The 24,542-nt window shown below is 28.4% G+C and overlaps 1 protein-coding gene and 1 long non-coding RNA gene across 12 annotated transcripts; one reads left to right on the top strand and one right to left on the bottom strand.

The window, feature by feature from the left end:
- Positions 1-14,635: 14,635 nt before the first annotated feature.
- On the bottom strand, positions 14,636-15,211 carry LOC137826610 (uncharacterized). Its single transcript, XR_011083547.2, has 2 exons — positions 15,078-15,211; positions 14,636-14,981 (listed from the first exon to the last, which is right to left on the bottom strand). It is a non-coding gene; the product is annotated as an uncharacterized LOC137826610 (long non-coding RNA).
- On the top strand, positions 15,022-22,855 carry LOC137826144 (kinesin-like protein KIN-7E). 11 transcript variants are annotated; one of them, XM_068632413.2, is made up of 16 exons: positions 15,055-15,281; positions 15,397-15,660; positions 16,523-16,813; positions 17,356-17,445; positions 17,530-17,630; positions 17,758-17,871; positions 17,961-18,042; positions 18,122-18,189; positions 18,277-18,342; positions 18,431-18,555; positions 19,071-19,410; positions 19,932-20,033; positions 20,137-20,272; positions 20,396-21,000; positions 21,477-21,781; positions 22,114-22,855. In XM_068632413.2, the coding sequence occupies exons 3-16, from the start codon at positions 16,594-16,596 to the stop codon at positions 22,433-22,435; spliced, it is 2,676 nt and encodes an 891-aa protein (XP_068488514.1). In that variant the 5' UTR covers positions 15,055-15,281; positions 15,397-15,660; positions 16,523-16,593; the 3' UTR covers positions 22,436-22,855. The 11 variants fall into 11 exon arrangements, with proteins under 11 accessions (XP_068488147.1, XP_068488443.1, XP_068488514.1 ...); XM_068632119.2 differs by having other exon boundaries at positions 20,393-21,000; XM_068632046.2 differs by lacking the exon at positions 15,397-15,660 and having other exon boundaries at positions 15,022-15,281; positions 20,393-21,000.
- Positions 22,856-24,542: the final 1,687 nt, after the last annotated feature.

Below are 24,542 nucleotides of genomic sequence, written 5' to 3'. Positions count from 1 at the left end.
AAGCCATGAATAAGTAGATTATTCTTAAAACTAAAATTTGTTAACGTTAGTTGTGGTGACATCTCCACTAATCACATGTCAATACACATAAAATACAACAACAAAAAATAGTTAAATGCATAAATTTATTATTATATGTACCCTCCTATACTAACTATATTAAGAATTATTGATTAAGATAACTATGTGATTCACAGGGTTAATAAAGACTCGACGTCTCTTTATCCATTAGGATTAACATAATCATAATAGGAAATATTATCATAACTCCAAAGTTAATCCGATAACTCACCTTAATTCATATTCAACATCGAAGATCCACTATAATCATATAAATACACACACCAACAAAGGTATCAATTGAAAAGTATATATTATTTTTGCCTACCATATCAAGATATTTTTTGTAGATACTCAACTTTTTTGACCAAAGACTAAATACGTAATTAACTTTAATTAATGAGATAAACGAGAATAACATTATATTTTATATTGAACATTATTATCTATATCAATCAATTATTTAAGGTGTGTTGAAATTTTTCTATGGATTAAAAGAATATTGTGTGTTTAATTTATTCTATTTTAAATAATTATTTGTTTGTTTTTATCGTTTATAAAAAGAGTTGCATTTAGAAATATATTAATTTTCTATAATATGAATATGTTTTTACACAATTAAAAAATCCAAAAATAATTTCAATTATAAAGTTTGAAAATTATTGTAATAATAATTAAACTTATCGCGCATCAGCATATTATTAGATATTACTATATTAACTTTATAACATCTATTATTCTAATTGAGTTCATCTTAAATTACATGTTTCATAACTTTTAAGATTATCTTTTATAAATTAATGTTAACTATAATCATATCAATAATCATCATACAAACTTTAATTACTATTTAGTGCTTATAACTGTGTTTGGAAGATAGTGTAAATAGTAAGTTTAGATAAAGAATTTTTAAAGGATGATTTGTTAGGGACAAATTTCACTCGGGTTTTAAATGCTGACCAAAATTTCTTTTTAATTAAAACTTGTTGTAGTTATTTTTTTATTAATATTTACATAAATCATATTTTTATTCATCTTCTTTTAATTTAAGTCTATTGATTTCAATGCATATGTGAATTATATTTCTATTCATTAGTGTTATTGTTATTTTTAATCGATTGAATTTTTTTACCAATATTGGATTGTTTCTTAAACAATGTCACTCAAAGAAATACTTTTGCAATTTATTGATTGATATTCAAGAATATTTGTTTCTTATTTTTATAATTATAACAAAAATTTATACAATAAATTCAATTTTTTTTAAAATTAATGTATTTTTTTAAAAATTATATTAGAACCGTACTATAATTATTAAAAATTCAACAAATATTTTTTGAATTAGACACTTTATCCTACGAATATCAGTGTCCAATACATGATTCTGATACATACATTCTATTTAAGAGAAATGTACCAACCTCATATATAATAATATAGATTATAATAAATATTTTTAATGGAAATTTGTACAAAGCTGTATTTTTATCCTTGCATAAGACTTTTTAGAAAAAAAAATTAATGTTTACTAATAAAAATAGTTTCTATACCATATAATAAAATTAGTAGAAGTATGTATTATATTTGAATTTTAATAATAATAACAATAATTAAAGTAATCACTTGTAAAAAAAAATACACTATAAAATGTGTGTGTAATAGTATGAATTATTATTTAAATTTTTGTCCATAATTATTTGGCATAATGTAATATGTTGAAATTGGAACATATTGAACAAATAAATTATTCATTATTGTATAGTGAATTCACACATGTTGTATAATAAATAATTGAAATTTTTAAAGTAATTTTAATAGTAATAAACAATATAATCAATAAAGTATTCAAATGTTTGTAAAAATTTGTAGTTACAAATACTCTGTGATAGCTGTCCTATTAACTAATATTATATTTACTTTTATCAGATGTAAATGTAAATTTTGATTGCAATGTTATTGTTATATAGTTTTGTCTCAAAATAATTATGGATAACTTCTTTGGTTAATCTATGTTTCCTTCAATAAACAATTACGAAGTTAAGTATCATAAATAAATAAATAAGAAATAATTATATTGTACTTTTACAATAATATTTATATTTCCCATTATGATTGAATATTATGTTTTTTATTTCAAATATTTTTTTTTTACACTACAATTTTAGTTGTATCAGTTCTCTTTCCATCTTCACCCAAAATAGATATTTTTAATCTATTTTTTTGTTTTTATTATAGAAACAACAATATATGGTCAATTATGTGGGAAAATTTGACGTAAGAGGTGAAGTTTATTATTCTAAGTATTATTATCGTCATTACAAAACATGATATTGGAAACGGTCTTCTTTAATATTTGAAAGACAATTATGAATCAGGATTTTTTTTTATTAAGATAAATATTTTGTTATTAATATTTTTGCATGTGATTACAATAGAAAAAAAAACACTTTTGTTAAAATTATTTACTTACAACCTTATCTTATTATATAAAGATAATTTACTTGATCAATATTTCTAAAATATATTTATTATAAAAAAAATAAAATAAACATATTATGCTTAAGAGAAGGCGAATACATAAATTCTCAATGATAATAAAAGGAACTCATTATATACATTAAAAAAAAATGTATACATTCATGTTAGGAAATATAGTAAAAATATAAATTATAATATATATTTTTAAGCTCAATTTGTACAAAACTAATTATGATTTTACGGTTGAAGAAATTAAAGTTTCAACTTAACTAAATTTGAAAATTAAGTAAGTAGAAAAAAAAAAGTTAATCTTTCTCTCTCTATATATATAGATAGATATATAATGTAAAAAAAATATTTCAATAAATTTGGATTTAAATTATATTTCAAGTCACTGCAACTAATATTTTAGTACATATTTTTAAGAAATGCATATTTATAATGAAAATTTTATTTACCTTTAGATTATGTTTTATATTATTACATACTTGATTTAACTGTGCATAATACTATAATAAAAATTTTATATAAAAGCTATTTTCATACTTTTTTAATATCAGATTTTCCTCAAATTAATTATACATGCAAAACTAACAGCCATAAACCAGGTCTGCTATACCCAGCCCACTCTGATTCTCTGCTCAGGTTGCCTGTAATTTTATTTTTTATTTAGATATATTTAAAATTAATATTTAATTTACTATTATAATTTTTTTTAAAATTAATTTAACTTTAAATTTTGTTAAAATATATGTAAATTTGTTTCTTTTATTAATTTTTCACCAACAATATTTAAAACAATGGACAGATACTTTTACTTAGTGCTAATCACGATATCGTGATATAGGATCAAAAACTTTATTCTTTTAATACATTTATTTGGTTTTAAATATCTGTTTGAACTACTTAAATTATTACTAAGCATGTGGATCAATATCAAAATCTCAGTTTAAACGGTCAATGATAATGCATATGTAATTATTTAAAAAAAATACTTATGATTATGATACTTTTTAAAAAATATCACTTAAAATACTTTCGGGATTGAATCACTTAACTGTTTTTTCTCATATTTTTTTTTATTTCAATAAAAAAAAATTATATTAGGTATTATTATGAAATTTAACATTTTAATTCACACTTCAAATATCAATCACCATCTATTATTACATAATTTATATATATATATATATATATATATTAAAAAGGTACCTATTTTTTATTTTATTTTTATAAAAAACTTTTATGTTAGATATTATTATGCTAGTTGATATCTTAGTTAGGTTTACACCTAAAGTAACAACAATTATTTGTCATCACATGAAAATATTATTAAAATATATATATATATATATGGAGAGACTATACCAAAACTCATATATTAACAAAAATAATGCATAGATAAACTATACTTATTAATAAAGAATTATAAGAACAAACTATATTGAAGACTATTATATTAATGAAAAGATTATTTATGAATAAATCATAAATTAGTCAACTTATCGTATTTTTTTCACGAAAAATATGAGTAATCATAAACCAAAATGATTTTAAATTGTGAAAAAAAAGTACCTAATTAAAACAATGTTATGTAAAATAATGTAAAGTATATGATTAAATTAATCTGTAAAACATCACGTAACTTTCTTGAGAAACAAGCACTGGATTTTGTGTAATCTGTAATGTTAAATAATCTAAATGATAAAATTAAGAGTCCAATCATTTATGTTTTGATAGAACTACTTTTACAAATTATATTATCAAGCATAACTAAAATACAAATTTAAATTAATTTAATTTATTAATAAGTTTTTTATCTGACTTAAATAAGATAAGTAAATATTTCATATTAATAATATAGTTAAAAACTAATTTTTAGTTATATGTTTTATAATAAAATATTAATTTAATTAAGTTTTAAATACTTCATATTTTCAATTAAGTTTCTAATTTTTGTTTTATTAAGTGTTTTTTTTTTTAATTTTGTCCAAATATCCTCATTTGATCTTATCATTAATAAACTTACTTGATTATTAATTTTTTTTTCATCTTTAACTCGTCAACTTGTTTATTTCCTTTTTATTTATCTCAAACTTCATGATCAACTTTTTCATTATTTTTTTCTATAAAATAAATAAATCGATTGACAAATTGACGAATGTTGGAAAGAGAAATGTGAATGGACCAATAAAGAAAATAAAACTAAAAGTAATAGTAACATAATCTCGGTAATAGTAAAATTAGAGAGAATGATATATTAAATAGACAAATAATAAAAAACATTCAATTTTTTTTAAATAATTAATAATATTTAAATTTATGAGTTAATATTAAACCTAAAATATTTTCTATTAAATGTCAAATTAGTTTTGGTAAGATTTAATGACAATGTGCACCATATAAAACAGCCTAGAAATTTACATAACTCAAATTTAAAACCATTATTACAACCATATAAACTTTTTCATTATATTCCAACTTCAAGTTTTATTTTTGTTGTGTGAAAAAAAAAACTTTTTAGTTTGAAACTTTGACTTAAATTTGTAAGTACTTTAACCTAATCATTTAAAATAAACACCAACAACCAAACAATTGTTTTCATCTAAATAAAGATTTTCCAAACAAGTGGCAAGCATTGAGAACTAAGTTTTTTCCCATTTATAAAGTGGACAAAATGGAAAATAAAAAGTAGATGGTAGAAGATGTTGGAACCACAAAGATTCAAAGGTGACTAATATGAAAGCAATTGTTCATCTATTCATAGCCACACTATTTTGCAGAGTAAAGAAAGTGGAAAATGAAGTGAAGCAAAACCACAAAAATGTGGCTTAAGATTGTGTACATCATTAAAAGCACCACCAAATCGAATCACATGCTTCATACTTCTGCACCTTTACTTTTCTACATTCTCTATGGTCATAAATTTTTTTACTTGTCATATTTTTTATCTATTTTTTAGTTTATAAAATAAGTTACTTCATTTTTATTTGTTATAAAGGTTAAATTATAATTTTGATATATATATTTTTAATTTAATTTTTATTCATATTATAAATATTTGTGTGGGATCTCCAACACACCTCTCACGTTAAGAGTAATAGCAATTCGTGCGTGGGATAACATATTATGGGTGGTTCGATAACGGTCCGATAGGGAGTGACCTGATAAGTCTAATAAATACTTATTAGGATAAACTCGAAAATGGCTCTAATACCATATTAAGAAATGAACTTTAAACCTAACTCAATCCCATAAAACCGACTCATGAGGTTGAAGTTTGCACCCACTTATATACAATGAATTGTTTTCATCTTTAGTCGAAGTGAGATATCCAACAATTTGGATAAAAATAAAAAAACAATTTAGTATTATAATATAAGAATTTTTTATTTTTTATTTTTATATAAAAAGTAAGAATAGAAACAAGTGTGATTTTTGTAAATTATGAAAATTTAAATCGCGGAAAAACTAGAATCATAAAAATCATAAACAAGAATTAAAGGAAGCAACATGGTAATGTTTTCCCAAAAGTTCACAAACAATTATTCCCTCTTTTTTAATTACTACTTTTTTCCATTAATGCTTTCAACAATTGGGTATATTTGAAAAAAGAGAATAAAATGATAAACAAAAATACCAAAACATGTTCACTGTCATGTGTTTATCCTTTTCTTATTTGATTTAGGTTTCATTTCCATTCTTTATAATGGTTGGAATACATACTTTAGCTTTGCATGTCTTTAACTAATTATGATGGACACAATGGCATAGGGTTTATGTGAAGTTTAGAATTTTAATTTGATTTTGTCAATGTAGAAAAAAAAAACTTGATGTTTCTTTTGGGTTGATATTTTTACTGGCAAATTGTCCCTGCACTTCATACCTTCTACCTGTATTTTTATATATTTTTTTAAATTCCAATTATATAACTTTTTGGATAAATGTTATGGTTTTTATTTTAGTGAAAAGTGCTTCTCGTAGTTGGTGGTGGTGAATAGTTGAGATAAATTTTATAATATTTAACCGTTTCTGTGTTGGTGTTTTTTTTTTCTTTTTATCGAATTGTACAATTAAAATATATATTAAATTAATAGATTGTAATAGATGGTATAGTACCTAATATATTTATAAATTCGGTAATATCTTATAAATTTTGTAATTTATAATGTATTTTATTAAAATAAATAAATAAATATATATATATAAAATTTGGAAAAAAAATTCACATCTTAAAATACCTTATAAATTTTACAATATGGGTAAATAGAAAAAAATACATTTCCAGATTGTAAAATTTAAAATGTATTTTTTTAAGAATAAAATAGTCTTTTGACTAACTTATGAAGGTGCATGAGAAGAGAAGTTATGGAGGTGCAGGAAGAAATAGTCTTTTTGTTAAGAGTATAATTAAAAGTAACTCTGGCCCAAAAACACTTGTAGATGGGCTTACAAATAACCCTTTGTGTTTTTTATTCCTTCACCTCCGTATATCCGGAATGTAGTGTATGTTACCTAATTTAAAAATTTTAAATTACTTAATTCATAACGTAATTATGGATTAAGTAATCAAAAAGATATTATGTAATTTAGAATATGATTTCATGTGACATAATATGAAAGAATCATGGATTAAATAAAGAACATGATTATGTGATATAAAATATTATCAAACAATTTAGTTCAAATTGCATAATTTAAAACAAAAATATGTAACACTCCAGGTATACATCTAACTATTACAGTATATGTCTAACATATTTTTATACAAATTTAGAGTTTTTTAAAAAATTATAATTTTAAAGAAAAATAGATAATAAAATATCTTTATAACAAAAATAACTTTGTTTAAAAATCTGATCAAGTAGAAATGTTCCTTAACTCTTCAACTAAAACATGATCCGATCAAATTGTAAAATAGATGAAAATTGGAAAAGGAAATTAAGAAAAGAGAAGTTAGGAGATATGGAAAGAGAGAAAGAAATACCATATCTAAGGGGAAATTTGGTGATTTTTATTTTTAGGGTAATGATATATTGACAACTCATAATTTTTATACAACCAAATTACAACCTCAGTACTATTATTTTAATATCTTTTTCATATAATTTAATTACAAATCTATCATTTATTATATATATTTATATATAAATTTATCACATCAAGAATCTTATATAATTTTTAAAATTGTCAAAGTATCATTTTTCTTCATTTTAAAGTTGTTATAGAATATATAACTACATATTATATAATTTTAAATTATAGAAAAAAAAATAAGTGAGGGTTAAAAAATAAAAGGAGTAAAGTTAAGCTCAGATTAAACTAATCATCATTTATAAGTAGGTTTAATTAATCATCATTTATGATTAGCCTTTATTTCGTTTTTTCTTTATTAAATAAAACAGCTATGAAGGTGTTATATATGCGTCACTTTACTCCAAAGCCTGAGATTGATTCGAAGATCTGAAAGAAAAGAGGGGAAAACTGGGAAATGTTGCAACGTTTTGATAATGCAAGAGAAAAGCCTGCATCTGACAAAAACATGAACAAAAACACATGCAAGCACTCTTTATTAAAGCCATTCTCTTTCCACTTTAATCTAAGTTTTGTTCTCCTTCACTCTGTTACCACTTTTTTTTTGCATGTGCTCATGTGAAAGCTGTTACTTCTCGATTTATTGTTAATTTAAGATTAGGCATAAATTAGTACTTTTTTACAGTTCGTGACTATATAATTTTATTCTTTTTATAAAATTTTGATTATTTTTTATATTTTCACTAGTCTAATTTTTTTTTCATTGTGATTTTTTTTTTTAGTTCGTGACTTTTTTTTTTAAATAAGGAGAGAATTTTTAAATAATTCTAAATAAAATATAACTTATTTTTTAAAAATAATTTCAAGTTCATTAGCATTATATATTATATTCCAGTTATACCTTATTTCGCGTCATACTATTTAAGAGAAGAATTTCATTATTTGAATGTGTAAAAAGATTGATAAAAATATTTATTATATTTAACGTTCATTGTGAAAATAACTTTTTTTTAGTTTTGAATCTAGTTGATTTTCTCTTCTTTTAGATTTCTTTTAGATTTTGTGACTTTTAAAAAATAACAATTATTAATAAAATCATCAGAAAACTTACTCTAATCATATTTGTTCATCATCAATTACCATAAACAACCACTATCTCTTACAAATAAAATGAAAAATAAAACATTACCTTTCTTACCACACTCATAAGGGTAAATTAAAAAAGGTATGAAGATTATTCAAAAAAAGTATGGAACTAAAAGGGAGAATTTACCCTAATTAAATTGTTGAGATTACATGAAACACAAAGGGCCCATAAAATCATAGAAACGCGTGCAACCCAAAACCAAAATAGAAGAGTTGTCTTTGACTCTTACCGTACCAATCTTTTGCAGTCTCCTTTTTCTTCTTTTGTTGCCACTTTGCAATGTTATTATGCTCCATCAATTCATTAAAGACCTCATTTTTTTTTCTTCCTCTCCCTAAAAGCTTTAACCCACAAGTTTTTAAGTTGCTTTTGATTGGATCTTATATAATGCCATTTAATAATTGTAGCTTAATTGATAATGTTAAGTCATACAATATTGAATTCTTTGAGAATCACTTTTCAAGTTTAATCAAATGTAGTTGTGGTCTCCTTGTCACTGTGTGGAAGGTGGACTTAATTTGCGGATGGAATTGAAGATCAATCAAATGAACCCAAATAAAAGGAGTGAAGATTGCTCATGAAAAAAAAATATCATAAAACACACATTCTAACAATAGTTAATAGTTTATTTTATTTACAACAAAAAATAATAAATATGAACCACTTTAGGGGTGATCAACTCTTATACATGAACTCAACCATAATCTCACTCACTAAACTTACTCTCATGTATACCTATATAGAACTCTCATAACTAATCCAGTAAAAAAACATCTAACGCAAAAAATCATACAATTTAAATGAATACATCATGAGATCTTACATTAATTAGAGAAATTAAGACATTTTATAATATATAACTGAATACAAATATCATCTTATAAATTGATTTTATGAGATTGAGTTAAGTTTAAAGTTCATATTAATACTTTGATTGATTTTTTTTTATTATCTTATAATCTTATAAAAAAAACAAATCAATTATTATTATACATAAAGCCAAAGCCAAAGTTATTTATAGATGTACTTTTTTTAATAAATTGTTCCTATCATTCATACGTAAACTCTAAACTTGCAACCCAAGTCATAATAATAATTAACTTAACTGCTAACGGCATATTTTCCAATTTTCATTGATTTGTGAAGGGACTAACAAAACCTACACATAGAAAAACACGAAAAGGACACATGAATGATCAATGTAAGTCCAAGATTCAAAATGAAAATATAAGTGTACTGTTTGTAATTATATATGATTAATGTCTTTTTCAGAAAGGGGCATCGTTTTCCTGTGCTTAATAATGTTGTTAGTTCCAAACACGAAACGAAGAAAATTATGAAGGTTTGAAGCAGTCCTTAGAGAGAGAGAAAATGGCAATGATCACCATTGACTTTGTAAGATTCTACACATTCACGCGTAATTCAAATTTCCTGTAATCAAGGTCTGATTTTCTACATGCTAATCAATACAATGTTAAATAAAGAGATTCCATGAGTTTTAACTAAAAACTTATTATATATAATTTCAGTTTATATAATATATAAATTTGTTTACATAATATGTTAAATTTCAGTTTATACAATGTTATGTTTAAATGTATTTTTTAAAATAGTATTAGTGTACTGGTCGGTACCGGACATGCGCACATTAAATAAATAAATAAGTAAACATGGTTACATGTAGAAAATAAATTGTTGTAACTTCCTGAGTTAAAGGCATTTCGTAGAGTACTTCCTTAATATTAGGAAGTCACCAGCATCAAAGACCACTAGGCATGTTTCTAGCAATCGATTACTTGGCCCACACAGTTAATGTCCTACTAAAGGAATTTTTGAAAGGATAAAATGTACGTTTGGATACTATCAGGGAAATCTAACTAAACACTAACACTAACTTGAGAGTCGGAGTGCAATCATAGGTACCCGCCGACCGGACGAACGCACGCAAGAAGGAAGACAGACTTGAAAAATTGGACAGCTCGAAGCACGATAACCATTGTGTATCGACGTGGATCAATATTACTCCTTTGACATCCACACAGATACAATTAGAATCATTGAAAATATATCATAAAAAATATTTATTATTATGTAATTATTATCGAATTATCTATAAATATACAATATTTTATATGAATTAGTCTTATGCGAAGAAAATGTGTGGAAGATTTTATCACTGTTTATGGTACAAACCAATAACTGAGACGTGTTACTACAAAATGGAAATTAAAATATGAATTCGAAATGAAGACGAGAGAGAATGTGTTATTTTATTTTTTTCTGATTATCGTGAGTCCAATAAAATTTAGCTTTAATGTTGGAAGATAGATAAACAAACACAACCATAAATCTAATTTGCACCTGCCACTGCTTTATTAGGTAATGTCATGATGTGAAAAGTGGATGATAGAATTTTATGTAAAAAATATAAAAAGAAAATAAACACAAGTAAAAATAATTAATTATTATATTAGTTAAATTAGTATTTAATTAACTATCAAATTTATAATATTGTTAGTTAATAGTTACTAAATATAAATTTAGAAATTATTTATAATAATAAAAATTAATAATATTTTTAATTTCTAAAATGTTTTTAATTTAATCCTTGTAACAACTATTTATTTTTTTTCTAAAATTAATTTGTATTTAATAATTTTTTAAATGATTGCTTTGGTATGTTAATTTGTACGTGAGTGACATAGAATAGAATATAATACAATTAATACTCTATTACCACTCAATTTAAAGAAAAAAATACAGTATAAATAAATACTTTTTTATCATTAATTATTGAGAAATTAGTATATGTGTTTTTTGTGAAAATATACATTGTGTTATGACCGAAATTTTCCTTTGTTTATATTAACAAAAGTTTATAAATTCAGAGGAATATAATTAATTTTAGTATTTAATCCATTACTGTGACAATTAACACTTATACTTATGATTATCAAAATCTTATCATATTGATTAAAACAAATTAACCTTTTTCATTGATTTTTTGTGTTTATGCAATATTTTTTAGAAAGTAGAGAAGAGCGTGTGTCAACTTTTTTATATGTAAAAAAATATAGATTTAAAATTACTCTGAAAAGATAAAAATTGAGAAGTTATTACATTTTTTAATACTTTAAAGCTTGTATAATTATATTTGGTTTGGAATTGTATGGTGGTATATTTTGAAAAATGATAAAAATATTTTAATTGAATAAAGGGTAACATTCTAGTTGAAAATAAGATCAAAAGCATTTATAACGAAATGTATCCTTTTATAGAGACATAGATTGAAACAAAAGTTTTAATTGAGATTGAACCGAATGACGAATATAGAATGAATTAACTTAATTTGAAGAACAATAATTATAAAGAAATATAATTTAAAGTGATGTGAAAATGAATACAAGAGAATTATATAGATTGAAAAATTGTAAAATGGTTTGAAATATAAATAACCACAAGTCTAAAATACCTAAAATAAAATAAAAGTAACTAGAGGGAAAATTCTACCGAATGAATTTCAATGGTGTCTCGATTAAAATCATTAACTAAATATCTTAGGTGACGTAATTTTCATAGATCCCTCATAGATCTCACAAATATACCTTAACACAAAATTATTAACATTTTAATCTAAAGGTTAATCCAATAACCTATAATAACCTATATTGATTTTAAGTCAAATTTATCACAACTCTATAAATAGACACACAAATCAAGATAAATGTATGCATTAAATAATATTTATTACATTCATCTGTTTCATTTTGAATGTTAGCTTAGAATCAAAATATCTTTTGCAGATAATCATCTGCATCCACTATCGAAGATAAAAAAAAATCGTACTACATCATTAATCAGAATTAGTAACAGTTTAAGAAACTAAAGAGAACATAATTTTTTTATTGAAAAAAATAAAGTAAATAACTTTAAATGATCATGAAGGCTAATATAAAATGAAAAATAAACAACGTAAATAAAAGAATGTGTGGAAAAACTAAATGGTAATAAAACGCACATTAACTACTTTTTTTTACTAGTCATAGTTGGGCATTAAAAGTAACGTGTGTTTGTGTAAATATGTTTTTCACATTATTGAATACATATTTACGTATTTCTACTTGTAGACATTCCTCAAGAATTACTAATTATAACTATGTTATATGTTAGATTTTTATATTAAATTGACGATTTTAATTTATAACTTATAAATGATGTATTGTCTAAATATTCTTAATGTTGACATCTATCTAATACTTTATTTGTTCTTTTTTACTTTTTCAAATATTTGGTTGCTGATGTGATTTTTTATCAAATGTCTTAAATATCTTTTAACTTAAGTTAATTCTATTGGTAATTCTTTTATATAATCACTTTCATCGATGTGTGCTTTGAAAATGTAATCAACCTACCTTACCTTTCATTTTCACTTTTATCAATAATATTACGATAACTTTATTGCTTTTTCAAAACAATTGTCTTTAAATTCGTATTTATCCCACATATTTTTTAATAAAATCAAAATTGACATTAATAGTTATTTTAATCTCTACATGTTAAGTTATAGCTACTTAAATGAATAATTGTTTACATATATGCTCGTAGATAATATAATTATTGCATATCACAATACAAAAGAATATATGTAATGATAAGTTATAAAAATATTTTTTTTTAACTCAAAAAAGTATATATAAATGAAACACTGTGATTAGAAAATAAAAAATAATTCAATTCTATCATACAATAATATATCAAAAATTATAAAAATGCACATAAAATATATTCAACAAGCGAAATATTGACCGATATTTTTTGAAAGATTCGTATTAAGTATGTTTCACCAAAGACTACCATCTTATAGAAGTTAGTACTTAGATTTACAAACAAAACTACAAATAATGTATCAGAGTAGGTTTATTACAAGAATTATCCATCAACTTCTCACCACCTGATATTTTATTTTATGTGACTTAAATGATTAATGAAACAATGAGAATTTTATTACATGTCAATATTTAATACACAAATCAAATAATAGTTTACATGTTATCTCATACATGTGACCATAGATTCATACCATTTAAACAAAATCATAAATCAATTAAATCTAAATATTAACATTCACTTTACATTATAATGAAGATTCACATATAACCAGTAAAGAGAGAGAATGAAAAAAAGAGAGACATTTTTAACTTGACAAAAAATTGTTGTGAACAAAAATTGACTTGTTTGAGTGAAAATATAGTTTACATTTAAATTAAAATTTAACTTGTTAAAAAATCAAATATTTAGAAAAGTAATTATTTAGTTTTGTATTCAATCCAATAAATGTAATATTAATAACTATTTATTTATAAATAAAACACAGAGTAAATGTAAATGTAAAATATCCTATATTAAAAATATTCTAGTTCAAATTTCAAATTTTTTATTTATACAATTTAATTTTTTTAATTATACACAAAATTAATAAAATATTTAGATAACAAAAATATAGATAAAAAATTAGTGAATAGTGTTCTTTATACAAAAAATAATTTTATAAATAATTCTTCTTCTTTAAATAATTATTTATAAAATAAATATTACATTAAAAAATATTTTAATTATCGTATTTATTATTCACAAAGCAATAATTTAAATTATATAAAATATTTTTTATTATTTTCTTTAAATTCGAAGTAAAAAAATTTGTATCTGTTACAACAAACTATGCTATTTGAGTAATTGTTTAATATAATATACTATTTAAATAAATATTTAATATAATAGTTTATTTAAATAAATATGTGATATAGTATAGTATATTATTAATTGAAAGAAATAATTGAAGTATATTATTTTGTTCCAAAGTTTTAAAGGCCAATTTGAGGTGATAAAAAAATTTATTATTGTTATAATTAAACAGAGTGACAAATAAAATAGAAAAACACATTCATAAATAAACTAGCAAGTGCTACATTAGTTTATTTATTATTGACTGTAGTGACCGTTAGACACAAACTTCCAAACGTGTGGATTCTCGGCAATGGATCTTTATCCGTGTGGACGGTTTCTCAAACACATCATTAAGACATTAACGCTAGTGGGTAGAACTGCAACCGCTTTCTCCACACTCTGCACGTGCCTTGGCGGCGTCTGGGTCACAACTGCTCACACCCTCACTCTTAAATACCCCAAATGCCCCTCCACACGTGACTGAGGATAGGAATTCATAAGCAAAAAGCAGGGGCACAATCGTCATTTGACTTCTCTCCTACCACACCGAGTGTAAGCAAAAACAAACATGAAAAGTCAAATTAAAAAATGAGAAGAAAAAAAAAAAAAAACGAGAGATGGAAGAAATTGACACCGCATCAGATTTACGCGCCCTCTGGTCCATTCTCAACAAGGATGCGTGTGAGCTTCAGACTCTGAGAGAGAGAGAGAGAGAGAGAGAGAGAGAGGAAGCAACCGAATGCTCTCTCTAACTCGCATTGTGTTCTGTTTCAGATCGCGGTTCGTGATTTCGTAGAGTGAAGTCGTTACGGATTCACACTGTTCTATTCTGCACCGAGTATGTTTCTTCTTCTTCTTCTTTATTACTATTCTTGCTCTGTGTTATTTTTCCCTGTTTTAACAAAATCTGATGGTGATTAACGCTGCGTTGTGGCTTGTGCCGGCTAAGGAAGAATAATATACTTGCTAACTTCCAAAAGGTCCACTCGAGGTGATTTGGAGCGTTTTGTTGTGAATGATCGTGGCATTTGTTTGATGGAAGCGGAGATGATAAATTGTTTATATTTCGGTTCGTATCGTAGTATTTCTGAATTGTGATCACAGATAAAGCAGCTCCAAAAAATAGTAGAGGTTGCAGATTCGTAAATAAGCTACGTTGTGCAGTGAATCAGGTTATCGTTGATACAGTGTGGCGAAAAGGACGGGGAAGTTGAGAGGTGAAAATCCCTTGGTTTGCAAAAAATGATGTGTATGAGAATGAGCGAGAGAGTGAGTGTTTGTGATGCTTTTGTTAATTGGCCAGAAGTGAAAATAAAGAGAAAGGGTGAAAAAAACTGAAAGGGATGGCCCTGTTATTCTGTTGGTTGGGGACTAGTGTTGTGTGTCGTGCTGTGCATAACTACCAATTCAGGGTCAATTTCATATTTATTATTATGTAAAACTCTGTTACTTCGTTCTCAAGCGTTATCGGGGTCGCTGCTGTTCAAAGTTTTCTATTGTTACATTGCAATTGGTTTATTGTTGAAGGAAGGATTAATAAAAAAGGGAACCTCACTTTTTATGCTTTGTTTGGCCCCAGCCAGCCCTTTTTTCTTTTCCCTCGCTCCTTCTTCTTTATTCTTCTCTCCATATGAAGCTTAGTACCAAAGAATAAAAGTAAAAGACCCGTATGTCCTTTAATCGGACTAAGCTAAAAACCATGATTGATCATCTCTCTTTAAACAGAAGTCTTTTAGGTCGTGATATGTTGCCAACCGCTGGTAGTTTATTGATGATTAAAGCGTAATTAATTAGCATTCTGTATTGTGTCGGTCTTTCTTTCGTTGGTTGGATATAAATATAATCAATAGTTAGCTCGCTATTGCTGTTAACGAGTGTTTTATTTATCAGCCGAAATTGACGGTTACCATCTTTTCTGAGTTTGGTCATTTCATGATTATGAATTGTGATTATCTTCTTGCATTTAGTTAAGGGCTTAGTTATTCTTTTTTTAAACTCGGTTCTTTTCTTTTAAATGCTTGCATCTTGGGAAATGAAGAATAACTTTAATAATCACCCACCCCACTTGTCCACTTTTAGGAGTCATGGGCTTTTTCTGAGGTCTGATTAGCTTGTTAATTGGGTCGGAGGAAACATTGAGTAAGCGAGACATGGGAGCTATCGCTGGAGAAGAGCTGCTGAAATGGGAGAAGATGCAAGGAGTGAGTGGCCGCGAAGAGAAGATTCTTGTGTCAATAAGGCTGAGGCCTCTGAATGAGAAGGAGATTGCCGCTAATGAATCAGCAGACTGGGAATGCATTAATGATACTACCATCTTGTATCGGAACACACTGCGTGAGGGATCCACATTTCCAAGTGCCTACACATTTGGTAAGCAAATGCCTGCTTTTAATCTAGATGTTGCTTTATTATTTGGAATTTTTATTGCCATTGAAACTGAGTTATTCAGTTTCAGGTTTATACTTGACACTAACAAAGTATTGAGGACTTAACGTGGGTTAGATTTGGTAAATATATAGTCCTAAACGCTACACGGATCTCTTTCCCTTATCTGAAGAATGACGTTTAGTTATTATTTTTACATTTCGATTAGTTTAGGATTGCATTTCCTTGACTCACTGCCGCGGCAATGCACTTTTTTCCTAATTTACGTGGTCTAACTTTAGAAAATAATTATTTTTTATGCAAACATTTGGTGGATGAATTAGCACAACTTGCTAAGTGTCAATCCCACTTTTCTTTAAACTTTATTTTTTAAATCTATTGTTATTACGCTTAAAATTGCATTTTGCTTCGTTTTGTTGTATGATAAAGCGTTTCAAAGTTTTATTTTTAATAAAGACATTGAACCGGAGACCCATTGATTATTGGCGGAGTGTCTCTAAACTTTTTTTTTTTATCATTGGTGATAGACAAAGTATTTCGGGGTGATTGTGCCACAAGGCAGGTATATGAGGAAGGAGCCAAAGAAGTTGCTCTTTCAGTTGTTGGTGGAATTAACTGTGAGTAAATACTGTCACGATGGCTATTTTCTTGTACTCATTGCCCACTTTGATTAATATAGGTATATCTATATATTCTTTCAGCAAGTATTTTTGCATACGGGCAAACAAGTAGTGGAAAGACATATACGATGGTTGGAATAACCGAATACGCTGTTGCTGATATTTTTGACTATATAAAGAGGGTAACTAGACTACTATTATATATATGTATATGCTTGTTTAGCTCTTGGCTATCTTTCTTCACCAGAGCCCTTATTTATAATAAATATTATTACTAAGTGCTGTTGACACGGTAATTAACTTTTTTAGCATGAAGAAAGAGCATTTATATTGAAGTTCTCAGCAATTGAAATTTACAATGAAATTGTTCGAGACCTCCTCAGTACTGACAACAGTCCACTTAGGCTACGTGATGATCCAGAGGTGAATGCCTCTTTATTGGATAAAAGTTTAATAATAAAGATTGCATAATCAACTGTTATTTTATTAATGATTCATTATTTTCATATCAGAGAGGACCCATTTTAGAGAAACTCACAGAGGAGACACTACGAGACTGGGGGCATTTAAAAGAGCTTATAGCCTTCAGTGAAGGTAAAGGTCTTTGCATAGTTTTCTTGTTACAGTTTAGTCAGTAGTAGGTATTATTGTATTGTTTACTTTATTCTTGCAGCTCAGAGACAGGTGGGAGAGACATACCTAAATGAAAAGAGTTCTAGATCTCACCAAATTATCAGATTGGTATGTGCCTTCCCCTTGCATGCTTAAAATATTGTGCTTAGTATTTTTTACTGATAGATTTCCATTAACGGAGTTGCAACATTTCAGACAATGGAAAGTTCTGCCAGGGAATTCCTAGGCAAAGGCAACTCGGCCACCCTAGTAGCTGGTGTGGTATGTTTACTTTCTTTAAAATCCCCTTCCTATTGTGGGCATTATGAAATATTTTATAATTATTTAATTTCTTTTTGTTTCTCTGCAGAATTTTGTTGATTTGGCGGGGAGTGAGCGTGCATCTCAGGCATCATCAGCTGGGATGAGACTAAAAGAAGGGTGCCATATAAACCGGAGTTTACTTACTCTTGGAACAGTTATTCGCAAGCTTAGGTTGTCTACTCACTCCTCAGTTTATGGTGTCTTCCTTATTTATGCCGTTTCTAATGTAGTTAGAAAAATCCACATCAATTTTATTTAATTTCACAAGACATGTCTTTTAATTTTATTATTGCTTAATCATATTATTCTAGTTTTTCTTTATAATCTCCTGGCTATAAGGTTGCTTGGTTTTCTATATGCATGAAACTGACTAGCTCAAATGAGACTATTATAATGTCATAGTAGGATGGCGTTTTTACATATAAAGAACTAGGGTAGCCTCTTTAGTTAATTTTTATATATATGAAATCTTAAGTTAGAAAGATGAAATCTAGTTAATATGATGTTTATTTCATCCATCGTCAAGAAACTGTGAGAGAAATCTTTACACTGTTTATTATGTACCCTGTGGCTAATTGGAGATATCTTTACTTTACACTAGAAATTTTCTGTATGTTGAAAACTTTAATGCTGGAGCTACCTATACCTGTTTAATAAATCCATTGACTTGATGTGAATGAATACAGTAATGGGAGACATGGACACATCAATTACAGAGATTCCAAGTTGACACGTATACTTCAGCCTTGCTTGGGTGGAAATGCTAGGACGGCTATCATTTGCACTTTGAGCCCTGCACGAAGTCATGTTGAGCAAACCAGAAACACACTTCTTTTTGCTTGTTGTGCAAAAGAAGTGACCACTAAAGCACAGGTTAATGTTGTGATGTCTGATAAGGCCTTGGTCAAGCATTTGCAGAAAGAGGTGGCTAGATTAGAGAGTGAGTTGAAAACTCCTGGTGCTCCTGTTACCTCCAATTGTGATTATGCAACATTGTTGAGAAAGAAAGATCTCCAAATAGAGAAGGTTGTATAATTTACTGTTTGAACTCTTGTGCTATAATGTTTGTATTGATTTTTTTTATCAGCATGTTTGTATTGATTGTGACATGTCTTGTGTGGTAATCTCTCTTTTCTGGATACTTGTGTTAGTGACCAATACTGCCCCTGTGAATTTATGTATACTATCTATAAGAAGGATTGTTAAGTGTTAGACTAGATCTCAAATGGATTTGTTGGCCTTAGTTTCTTTTTTATATTTTTTGATGGAGCAGGGGTTTTCTTTAATATATGTTACTGTTATTTATATTTTATTGGCGGTTAGAGACAGTGTTCAACACGTGTCACATTCTCCCTGGAAACACTTGAATGTAGTCATTTTATATAGGTTAATAGCCTTATTTTTTGGGATAAAATTTGATATCTTAGATATAGTTGTATTAATGTTAAATGATAGATTTTCCAGACAGATTCATGCTATATATATATATATATAAATGTCTGTTTTCTTTACTCCTTACATGTTCATAATATGAATTTCACATTCAGATGGAGAAGGAGATTAGGGAGCTAACTAAGCAACGTGACCTTGCTCAATCAAGGGTTGAAGATTTGCTGCGCATGGTCGGAAAGGAGCAGATATCTGGAAAAGTAGTTTATATTTCATAATTTTTTACATGTTTGATGTCGTATCTTTAAATTGGGCTTGTATTTGATCAGTCTAGCATTATTAATCATCAATCTTAATCTGCAGGAAGGGGAAGATATATGGGAAGATGATTGTTCAGTATCAGAGTCATCGAGCATTTGTGGTCCTCATCATCCTAATACACACAGAGAGTTCAACAACCCTCATTATATTGATGGAGATAGTGGAAGTAATCCTGAAGGTAGGTCCTTGCATATCTATGCCTGTAGTGTAAATAATTTGATAATAAAGATCATATTCTTTGCTGGAACTGCATCAGATTCAGTCATTATACATTTGTTAGCTAATTTTGCTTGTACAGAAGACACTGAAGATTACTGCAAGGAAGTTCGATGTGTTGACATTGGAGAGTTAACTTCACCAATATCTGGAGTGGAAAGTGGAACAGGCCAGGAAATATCTTCACATTTGAGTGAAGATACTGGCGACAGCCAGATCCAAGAAAATTCAACACTGCTGGAGCGGAGACTGCATGATGTACAGTCAACCATTGATTCTCTTATATGTCCTTCTCCTGATGAACAATCTCCGCTGGTCATGTCAGAAAATGTGTCAAATTATAGGAATCGTAAATTAACAAGAAGCTGGAGTTGTACGGAATATCACATGACTGGTTCTCCGGAGTCAGTGGGAGTAATACAGAGGACTCCAGCCAATGGATATGATAAAGGATTCCCTGGTAGGCCAGATGGTTTGCGGAGAAAGTTTCCTCAGTTGAATTATGATGGTTCCATAAAATTGTTAAGGAATGGTTCTCAGTCTTCCATGGGAAGTCTTTCTGTGGATGATCTTAGAGCGAGCAGCATTAGAACATCTGCTGATGAGGATATTGCTAGCATCCAGACTTTTGTTACTGGGATGAAAGAAATGGTCAAACAAGAATATGAAAAACAGCTTTTTGATGGTCAGGTGAGAATAATTCGTTTCAGCTATTTTTAAAGTATTACCGTCTTTTCATTTTCTCTTTCTAAGTACAGGAGACTGTTTACTATTTATGCAATATTGATCACTGATCACATTCATGCAGACATCAGATAAACTGATCATTTTTTTCTGTACAAATATATGATTGTTAGATTGTAGTGTTTATGGCAATTATAGGTTCTTAAGTAGGAAAACCTTACTCTAGGAATTTTCTTATCTGTCATTTAATGCATGAAATTCTTATTTTTCACTAGCAAAATGGTAGGAGAAACTCCTGCTTCCACCGTATCAAGACTTGAATATTAATACTAACAACATGGATAATGAGTTAACATAATTATATCTATATGCTACAAATTATATGTGCTACTGCTGTTCATAATTTCATAGAACTTTCCATTTGGAAGGTCATTATTTTAATCTCGATGCTTTTAAAAAAATTATGCTTTCCTGAATTGTAGGACCATGAGGCAGGAAGAAAGAGGAACGTGAAAGACGCAGGTGTGGATCCAATGTTGGAGACATCTGGAACTCCTTTAGACTGGTCTCTGCAATTCAGTAGACAGCAAAAAGAGATAATTGAACTGTGGCAATCATGCTGTGTACCATTGACCCACAGGACCTACTTCTTTCTTTTGTTCAGGGGTGATCCAACAGATTCCATTTACATGGAGGTAGAACTTAGAAGACTATCCTTCCTGAAAGAAACATTTTCTGATGGAAACCAGTCTGTGAGAGATAGTCAGACAATCACACTAGCTTCAAGGTTCTGTTCTCTCTTTCTGTCACTTCTGCATGTATTTCAGTTTCTTGTATATTATATTATTATTTGGAATCCAAATGGGCATATTGGCCAATACTACCACCAACGAAATTTTTTCTACATGGAACACTGTGACACTGAATTAATGTTAAGAAATAGATCATGACTATTTATCCACATATAAAGACTCATCATACCCTGCAAAAAACTGTTGTCTGTTTTGTTGATTTGATTCACTTATGGTTTATTTGATTTATTGCTTTTCGTTGCACCATGGTGGTTAATTTATAAACTAGTGTATTTCATTTCATGTATGCGCTTGGTTGGGGATACAGCGTGAAAGCACTTCGGCGAGAAAGAGGAATGCTTGTGAAGCTTATGCACAGGAGGCTTTCCGATAAGGAGAGAATAAGGCTGTACGAGGAGTGGGGCATTTCATTGGATTCAAAGCGCAGGAGACTGCAACTAGTGAACCGTTTGTGGAGCGAAAATGATACGAACCACGTAATGCAAAGTGCTACGATAGTTGCCAAGTTAGTGAGGTTTTGGGAGAGGGGCAAGGCCCTCAAGGAGATGTTTGGGCTTAGCTTCACACCCCAAATCACAGGGCGGAGATCATCTTATTCATGGAAAAATAGCTCAGCATCACTTTTATAGTCCTTTCATTTTTGCTCCGCCCGTGTACAGTGTTAAAGACATTTTATCAGTGTTTCTGATTGATCACACTCTTCAACTTGTTTTGCATTCTTTCAACCATAGAAACGTGAGGATTGCATCTTCATTTAGATAAGATGTGTGAGTTATTGATTAAGCCACTTTGGGCGGTTGTCTTGTCTTTTTTTATGGTTTTGGTGTATCATTTAACGAGTTGACATTTTTCTCTTCTTTTCTTAACCTTAATTCCTTGGTGCAAGTTTATTTCATTGTGAACTACTTTAATTTCTCTCCCTCACTTTGAAGGTAGTCAGTCATATGTACTTTTGTATATTACACTGAGACAATTGAATTGTGCCACGAGGCAGAGTAGATCAGTATAGATTATTTTACACAACTGTTATGGATATGTTGTGTTTTTAATTTCTCTGGTTGCTGAAGTTTTATTGTTGAACTACTTTTATTTTTATTTCTATCACTTTATAGTGACCTACGCGAAGCCTAATAATCTTATTTATGGTAAAGTAGTAGTTGCCGGATTTTCAAGGTTTATAGCTGGTATAATAATCTATTTTGTGATAATTGCTACATAGAATAGATGCAGCTTCTATTAACAATCTTGAAGATTGTTTATATAATGAGAAAGGTGTGAATTTCGAAGAAACATGTTCTGTGTGATTATTAGGCACAGGGTAGAGGAGCTAGAGAGAGAAGATATAAAATGTAACTCAATCAATCTTATTAAAGGTATAGAATCTACTTTATATACAAAGGTTAAGGAGGGGATATATCCCTCTGGTTAACACCCCCCGTTAAACTCATGGCTGGATTAGGAACCACCATGAGTTTATCCCTGACATTAAGAAACATAGTTCCAGATACTGGTTTGGTGAGAGGGTCCGCGACTTGGAAGCGTGCAAGCAGATGAAGAAGAGTAATGTTGCCCTTGCAGATGTGGTCACGAATAAAATGTAGGTCCAACTCAAAATGTTTTGTCTTTGAGTGCATGACAGGATTGGCACTTAGAAGGACAGCACCAAGATTATCAGAGTACAACTTCAGTGTGAGAAAGGGAATACGTAATTCTGATAAAAGAGACTGAGTCCATATAACTTCAGTAAGAAGAGCTGCAACAGCACGGTATTCAGCTTCTGTTGAGCTTCTGGAAACAAATTTTTGCTTGTGAGTAGACCATGATACGAGATTGGAGCCAATATAGATGCAGTAGGCAGTTGTTGATTTCCTGTCATCAACATCAGCTCCCCAATCTGCATCCGAGAAGCCAATGATGGAAGATGAAGACTGACGTTTCAGTAAAAGACCAAAGTTGATGGTTCCAGCTAGATAGCGTAAGATGCGTTTCACAGCTTGCCAGTGGTGTAGTTTAGGGTCATGCATAAAATGACAAACACGGTTAACTGAATAGGATAACTCAGGTCGCGTTATAAGAATATATTGCAAAGCACCAACGATTGACCTGTACATAGATGGATCTTGAAAAGGTTCAGAGGAGTCTTGTTGCAGGCGAGTTGATGAAGTCATAGGGGTAGGTTGGGACTTTGCATGAAGCATATTCGTTCGACGAATCAAGTCTTTGATATATTGAGCCTGAGATAAATGCATATTACCATGTCGTGTAGTTGATACCTGAATCCCAAGAAAATGATGGAGAGGGCCTAAATCTTTAAGAGCAAAGAAAGAACTAAGAGTGGAAATAAGATCAGTGACAGCAGTAGATGAAGAGCCAGTGATAATTATATCATCAACATAAACAAGCACAAATAAAGTGAAGGAAGTAGTGAATTTGGTGAAAACAGAGGAATCACTGACAGTAGATTGAAAACCAAGATGAATCAAAGTTTGACTAAGTTTAGAAAACCAGGACCTGGGAGCTTGTTTGAGACCATAAATGGCCTTGTGTAATCTGCAGACAAGAGTTGAATCACGAGATGCAAACCCAGGAGGTTGTTGCATGTAGACATGCTCAATCAAGTCACCATGAAGGAAGGCGTTATTGATATCAATTTGACGCACAGGCCATTGTTGAGTGACAGCATGAGAGAGCACAATGCGGATGGTGTTATGTTTCACCACTGGGCTAAAAGTCTCT

Source organism: Phaseolus vulgaris, chromosome 11 (assembly GCF_051622355.1).
Source record: "Phaseolus vulgaris cultivar YP4 chromosome 11, ASM5162235v1, whole genome shotgun sequence".
In the NCBI taxonomy this organism is placed as follows: domain Eukaryota; kingdom Viridiplantae; phylum Streptophyta; class Magnoliopsida; order Fabales; family Fabaceae; genus Phaseolus; species Phaseolus vulgaris.
Note: the sequence above shows the minus strand (reverse complement) of the source record. Positions and strands in the feature narration are given on the sequence as shown.